General features: G+C 50.7%; 1 protein-coding gene across 1 annotated transcript in view; it reads left to right on the top strand.

Moving 5' to 3' along the window:
• ttc27 (tetratricopeptide repeat domain 27) overlaps positions 1 to 4415 on the top strand; it is a 98172-nt gene extending 93757 nt beyond the window's left edge. The window contains 4 exon segments of the mRNA XM_061227506.1: positions 389 to 586; positions 1766 to 1877; positions 3517 to 3617; positions 4043 to 4415. Coding sequence (XP_061083490.1) covers positions 389 to 586; positions 1766 to 1877; positions 3517 to 3617; positions 4043 to 4162 — 531 coding nt within the window. The 3' untranslated portion in view covers positions 4163 to 4415.
• Positions 4416 to 7204: the final 2789 nt, after the last annotated feature.

Genomic DNA, 7204 nt, shown 5'->3' with positions numbered 1-7204 from the left:
AGGACAGCGTTGTGGCTGTGGTCTGGTTTCGGGCAGGACAGCGTTGTGGCTGTGGTCTGGTGTCGGGCAGGACAGCGTTGTGGCTGTGGTCTGGTGTCGGGCAGGACAGCGTTGTGGCTGTGGTCTGGTGTTGGGCAGGACAGCGTTGTGGCTGTGGTCTGGTGTCGGGCAGGACAGCGTTGTGGCCGTGACTGTGGTCTGGTTTTTGGCAGGACAGCGTTGTGGCTGTGGTCTGGTGTTGGGCAGGACAGCGTTGTGGCTGTGGTCTGGTGTCGGGCAGGACAGCGTTGTGGCTGTGGTCTGGTGTCGGGCAGGACAGCGTTGTGGCCGTGACTGTGGTCTGGTTTTTGGAAGGACAGCGTTGTGACTGTGGTCTGGTCTCCTCCAGGTGCTGGAGATCCTGGTGCGCTCGGTGGTGGAGGAGCTGCCTGACGGGCAGGGGGAGCAGGCCTCCTCCCTGCGAGGGAAACTGCAGGAGCTCCTGGGCCGGGTCACCTCCCGGGTCAGCTCCGACGCCCCCGTCTGGAGGATGTACGCCCGTCTCTACGGCGATGGCCGGGGCGAAGACCCGGAGGACAACCAGAAGGTCAGTGAACACCGCTGGGCCCCTTGAGCTTGGCCCTTAACCCAACAACCGCTCCAGGGGCTTTACACCTGTTCCCTCCCTCTCTCTCCCCACTTGCAACTGTTCTCTCTGGCATTTCTCCCTGGGCATCCGTGAAAAAGATAAATATGTTCTCAACAGGGACCTCCCCTGGTTAACTAAAGGACAAATTGTTTTAGTTTTTTTGACATTTCTCCAAATTCTGAATGGCCAGTTTGTGTTTTAGCAGCGCCCTGTGCAGCTACCTGCGTGTGGCAGTGATACAGTCTGGGTTAACAATCCGTGGTCAGTGCATACTCTTAATCACAGCGATTAGTGTAGTTAAATGTGTGAAAATGGAATTCAAAAGCACATTGTGTGGGGCTAAAAAGGGGGCCTTGTGTCTTGCATTGATGTGCTATTTGTAGGATCATTAATAACTAATAGCTGGTCATAACTCGGGCGTGTTTGATTCATTTCTTGTCGTCATGCATGCTTCCTAATGATAGATTGCCCCTGCATATTAGCAGCATATGTAATGGGGTGTTGATGGAGCTGTTTCTTAATCATGGTTTAAGTGTGAGTTTCAAACTCAGAACTTCAGTGTTGATGAGTGTGTTTTTACCCTGTGGCAGCTTATGGCACAGAGAGTGTGTCATCCTGAAATTTCCCTGTGGAGTTGCAAAACTGTAGTTACTCAGCGCTTTCTGGTCTTTATGGCTTGCCTACCGGTGATGGGCCGGGATGGGTACACGTTCTGTCGACTGCAGAGGTCGATTGTTAAAGAGTGAGGGCATCCTGCATAAAATAAATAAATAAATAAAGCTGGAGATGAAATGGTGTCTTTATACGCCCAGGGTTTGTGTGTATTGCGTTCCTGAATGTATGTGACTGGTTTGAATGTATGTGACCTCTTGCATGGCAGGAAATGGAAAAGCAGGAGCTAAATTAAAGATGATGTCATCTCCTCGCGGATGACGCCCTGAACGTTCCCTAGATCACGTCCCCCAGGGCAGGGTGGTTTCATTAGACGGTGAACGGGTTCATTTCTATAAGCCATATCCTGTCTGTGTGTCTGTGTCTGTGTCTGTGTCTGTGTGTTTATATATATATGTGTGTATGTGTGTATGTGTGTATGTGTGTATGTGTGTATGTGTGTGTGTGTGTGTGTGTGTTCCTCAGGCACAGCAGTTCTTGGCTAAGGCTCATCGGTGTGAGACACAGGCCAGTGGCTGGGAGAAAGACCCAGGGACCTTCAAGGAGGTGCTGCAGAGGGCCGTGGAATTGGCCACTGGTGAGTCCCTACAAACCATGTCACACATACACATACACACACACGCGCACACACACACACTCGCACAGACACGTTCCCTATAGAGTGAGGACCATTTTGCATGTCAAAAGATGCTAAATGCACCTTGGATAGTGTGGAGGATGATGGATGGTGGATGGGGGAGAGCAGGCGAACAGGCTGGGTTCCTCAGTGGCTCTGTGTGGAGCAGGTCTGACAGGTGGGGTGGGGTGGGGTGGGGTGGGGGTGAAGGCGCCCGGTACAGCTGTTAATCTGCGAGATCGCCTGGTGTTCCATTACGGAGGACGAGGTGTTGAATTAAACATCAGAGCAGGGGCGGGGCACGGAATCACGCACGGCACAGCCAACGAGCTGGCTGCTGCTGGTCGCGGCATCGCCATGGCGACTCGTCTGCACCCAGGTCACGCATACACACACCCCACACACACACACACACCCCACACACACACACCCCATACACACACGCACACACTCATACTCACACTCACACTCCATACACACACACATACACACACACACACACACACACACACACACACACGCACACACTCACTCACCCCACACACACGCATGCACCCCACACACACACACACACACACACACACACACACACACACACACACACTCACACACACACCACACACACACACCCCCACACACACACACACACACACACACACACACACACATACCCACACACACACACACACACACACACACACACACATACACACACACCCCGCCACACACAAACACACACACACACCCACACCCCCGTCCCGCGTCCCCGCCGCCTGCCTCTCTGTCCCATTACACACGGACTCTCTGGGACGAGTCCTGCCACCTCCGTCACCCTTCGTCCTTCACAGCGACAGGAGAGCAGCGCGGATCCTAATGATTTATAAAGCGGCCGAGCCTCGCTAATGTATCGGAACTCGCCCACCCCTCCTCCCTCCCTCCCTCCCCTCCCCTCCCGTAGCCTCCTCCCCTCCCTCCCGGTCAGTCCGGCTGTAATTCTACTGATGCTGCTGAGTCCACTGTGCCCAGACTGGGGCGGCAGGCTTGTCCATAAATCATCGCGCCCAACCTTTCCCGCTGGCGAGGTCGGAGGACGGCGCGGCGGCGTGTGTGAGAAGGGCAGGGCGTCGCGCTCGTTTGTCCCGCGTTCGGCGCGCGAGTGTGTGACGGGGGCACGGAGAGGCCCGCCACGCTGGGAACAACCTGTGCTGTCCTGTAGGGAAAGGAGGGGGGCTGCTGTTCTTACCGTGTTGCAGAAAATGTATGGGGGTTTTTTTTAAATTCGCTCGTTGGAAATGTGGCCTTTTTTCGTTCTGTGTTTGTTTCGGTCACAGACCTTCATCGGCGTCAGAGTGCACAAGAAATGGTTCAGGGTTTTTAAAAATATGATGACACAACTTTCGTGATATGTGCCAGTGAGGTGATGCTTTTAATGTGCCACTGGTGCTGCTGAATATGAGAAACTGTCAAAATCTGCCGAATCATTGACATCTGAACCTCTTCTATGACTTATGTGTCATTAATCAGTCTCTCTCCCTCCCTCTCTCTCTCTCTCTCTCTCTCTCTATCTCTATCTCTCTCTCTCTCTTCCTCTCTCTCTCAGTCACTCTCAGCTGCAGCAGGAGTAAGACCAACCCCCAGCAGGCGCTGCAGATGTTGTCCTCCACCCGCCTTAGCCTCCGCAGCCTGGCCACCAAAGCCAAGGTACCCTCACCCTATACCTCACTGCCACTGTACTCTTCCCCTATACCCCACTGCCCCATTCACTGCCATTGTAGTCCCATTCACTGCCACTGTAGTCCCATTCACTGCCACTGTAGTCCCATTCACTGCCATTGTAGTCTTATTCACTACCAGGGCCTCATCCACTCCCACTTTAGTACCAGTGCCCAGCTACTGTAAGGCTTTGAGCCAAGTAACTTTACTTGTGCCAGTAACCCATGTAAGAACCTCTTTATGGGCTTTTCTGTGTGCATTATATCATGGAATTAGTTAAGGATAAGCTATAAATGCACACACAGACTTAATTCAGAACACTCTGCTTCATTCTCTTTCTGTTTAAAATGGTGGCCCATGGCGTGCGCTCCTTTAAGAGACTGAGACGTTGCTGTCTGTCCCGCTCCACTTAGCAACTGCACACGGACGTTGCCACGGGAGCGCTCCATGGAGACCTGGCTGATGATGTCAGAGCCCTGGAGCAACTGATCACAGAGATGCAGGAACTTGGTGCCCAGATGCGCGGCCAATGAGAGGAGCTGACCGCCCAGCTGCTCGGCCAATCAGAGGGGCTGACCGCCCAGCTGCTCGGCCAATGAGAGGGGCTGGCCGGAGCAGGAAGGCTTACTGTGTGAAACGGATCAGACTTCCTGTGAGAGACGGACTGAACAGTCACACGTGGAACTGTGCATAGTGACAGTGCCCTCACGCACACAGAACTGTGCTTTTTATATTTTTTTATGTGATGTATCATGTATTAAATACATACCTGGAAAGCCTAACAAAGTGGTATACGTTTGTTGTGGATGTGCTTGTTCACAGAATACACAAGAAAACAAAAAATCTAATCAAAGTCAAAATAAAGTTTTATGAAACTGCATAATTTAAAAAGTGGTAAAACGTTACATTCAGTTTCCAAAGAGACTAGTCATGTGATTTTGAAACCAAAAGTGATAACACGTGCAAAGCTATACGGAAAGACTTTTAAGAAACCCATACGACACAATTTGAGGCTACTTCATCAGAGTTGTACAAAACATTGAAGTTAAATGTGCACTTTAATGTAAAGCTAACATTTTCACACAGCAGCACTGGAGCTATAGTCAGTCTATCTGACAATAGCTCTTCCATTTATAGCTAACGTAAACCTGAAATTACTTGTTAAACCAAAGTGAAAAATCCCTTGAAGGAAAAACATTTTTACAGCCACGAAGAATACGCAGTTTTTTAAATAATGGCTATATCAGATTATAGGAATATAATCTTTTGCTTGGTTGGTTGCAGCACCTTATTACAAAAACCCGTTTTAATTTAGCTGTTAATAACATAGTATTAGATGTTTATTACACATTTATAAAGGGTTATTATCCACTGTTATAGAACTGAGAAGGTTTTTCAATACAGAGTGGACAGGGCTCAAGTCAACAGAGAGGGACTACATTTCCCAGAGTAAATGGTAAATGTCTGCTTTTATATAGCGGCTTTATCCAAAGAGCTGTACAATTGATGCGTCTTATTCACCAAGTCATAAACACACCAACGGCGATTGCCTTCCATGCAAGGCCCCAACCAGCTCCAAGTAGGAGTGGGAGTACAGAGTGGGCCTGGGTCTCAAGTGAACAAATTAGGACTACATTTCCCAGAGTAGGAGCGCGTCTGCATGCCGACACCGCCCCCCAGATAGATGGGATCCTCTCGGTGCTCGTGCCGGCACCGCCCCCTTTCGAGAACACCGTTAAGGACGCGGAAGCTTCCGGGCGATGTCGCTGTGACCGAGCGGCGGGGGCTCTGGTCACCAGAGAGGCGCCGAGCCGCGAAGGCCTCGTTTATCTGCGGCGGACTCGGGAGGAGGGGGGGGGGGGTACAGAGCCTGCCACCGCCTGCCCCCCGCGGCGTGATGGAAGGTTCCAGAACTACCCCCCTCCCCCCTCCCCAGGGTCCTCCCTCCCTGACCTCTGGGACTCTTGTTTTATGGTGCTCGTTTCTGGGAGAGATGGTGTTTTTTCTCTGCCTGTGGGGGGGCCTCCTTGTCCTCCCCAGCCAGGGTTCTCCCTGCTGGTGGGAGCTGGAGGGGAGGGGTGGCTCCGGGAACGGCGGAGATTTGGCTGGAGATCGTCAAATTTAGCTTTTTAGTGGTTTTATGATGCTTTGCAGCCACATCATCGTGACCTTCAAGGACATGACCTTGTTTGTATTATAATAAAAAGATTCCTTTCTAACCACTCAATTTTACAATGCTGTATTTTTGATTTATGAAAATTATTTCATAAATGTTATCCAACTTCTCTCTGCAGATAGTGCCTCTTTGTAATGGGTTTCCTTTCAGTTTGGTTACGAGAAATAATGTATTGCATGTTTAAAATCACATTGAAAAGCCTTTAGTTTAAATAATTGGTATGATTATAATAATTGGTGTGATTACAAGAACAAATAAAAACCCTACCTTGTGCAACCCAGCACTTTTTAAATTCTGGCGAAAGAGAACATTTTAATAGCAAAAAGGATAAAGTTGCTTCGTGCCCACTCGCCCATTCTCGCCCTAAGCTGACCTGAGATCAATCCAGAATGTCTGGGGGGGGGTGAACGAGAGGTCAGTGTTGCCCAATTTCCCCTGTCACAGCCTCACCAGAGGGTGCTTTTTTCTTTCCAAAAGGTGTTTTTTATTTTTTATCATCCATCTTTTATTTAACCAGGTAGGTCAACTGAGAAATCGATTCTCTTGCACTGACAACTTGGGAAATCAAAGTGTTGTGTAGCCAATCAGATATAGGGGGTGATTTAGGTGGCCATATGTTGACGGACTGTTTTTGTGGGAATTTGACAAGGTCGCGAAAATAACCCCCCTACTCGCTACTTTGTATGACGTCACTGAGGGGGCGGGGGGAGATTGAGCTTTAATTGTAGTTCGTAGTGAATTCCAAACTGCCGTCGCTTCACCCTTGACCTTTTCAGAGACCCGTCGAGCGCACTCTCGCTCCTGGCCTCGAAACGCGCGGAGAGCCGTTCCAGGAAACGGCGGTCTCCAGACCTGAACGCTCGCGTGCGTGGGGAGAGAGTGGGGCGGACGCGGCGCGCTCTTCCCCATAACGCCCGCTGGCATACCGCGATCGAAACGCGGCGGAGCCGGGGAGAATGGCCCCCCGGAGAGCCGTCTGTGTAAACAGGGGAGCGACGTCGGTCCCTGCTGTGCGTTAATGCCCGGCTCGGCCTTCCCCCTGTTTGCGTCACAGACCGGTCCTGGACTCGGATTCCCCAGCCCCCTCCACCGCCGCCCGTCACCCCGGCTATGAATTCATCTGTCTGCGCTATCCTACGGCCACGACAGCCTGGCTAGCGTTAATCGATTGTGGACACCTTTTGCATGCGAGTAGATGGTTTCTTCACGAGGCTGTGAAGCCATTTGTCCTCTTCCAGTGCAGATCTCAGTATCATCTCAAATTCCTTATATGTTCAGCTAAAAACAAAAAAAATCCTTGCAGGCAGTGATCTTGAATTTTTCTTTTAAAAGTGTTACATTCAGAAACAGCTGTCTGGCATGCAGTTGAAACACAGGCTAAAGATGTCTCCCAATTTTT

The sequence above is a fragment of the Conger conger genome, chromosome 18 (assembly GCF_963514075.1).
Source record: "Conger conger chromosome 18, fConCon1.1, whole genome shotgun sequence".
NCBI lineage: Eukaryota > Metazoa > Chordata > Actinopteri > Anguilliformes > Congridae > Conger > Conger conger.
This window is presented reverse-complemented; position numbering and strand designations above follow the sequence as displayed.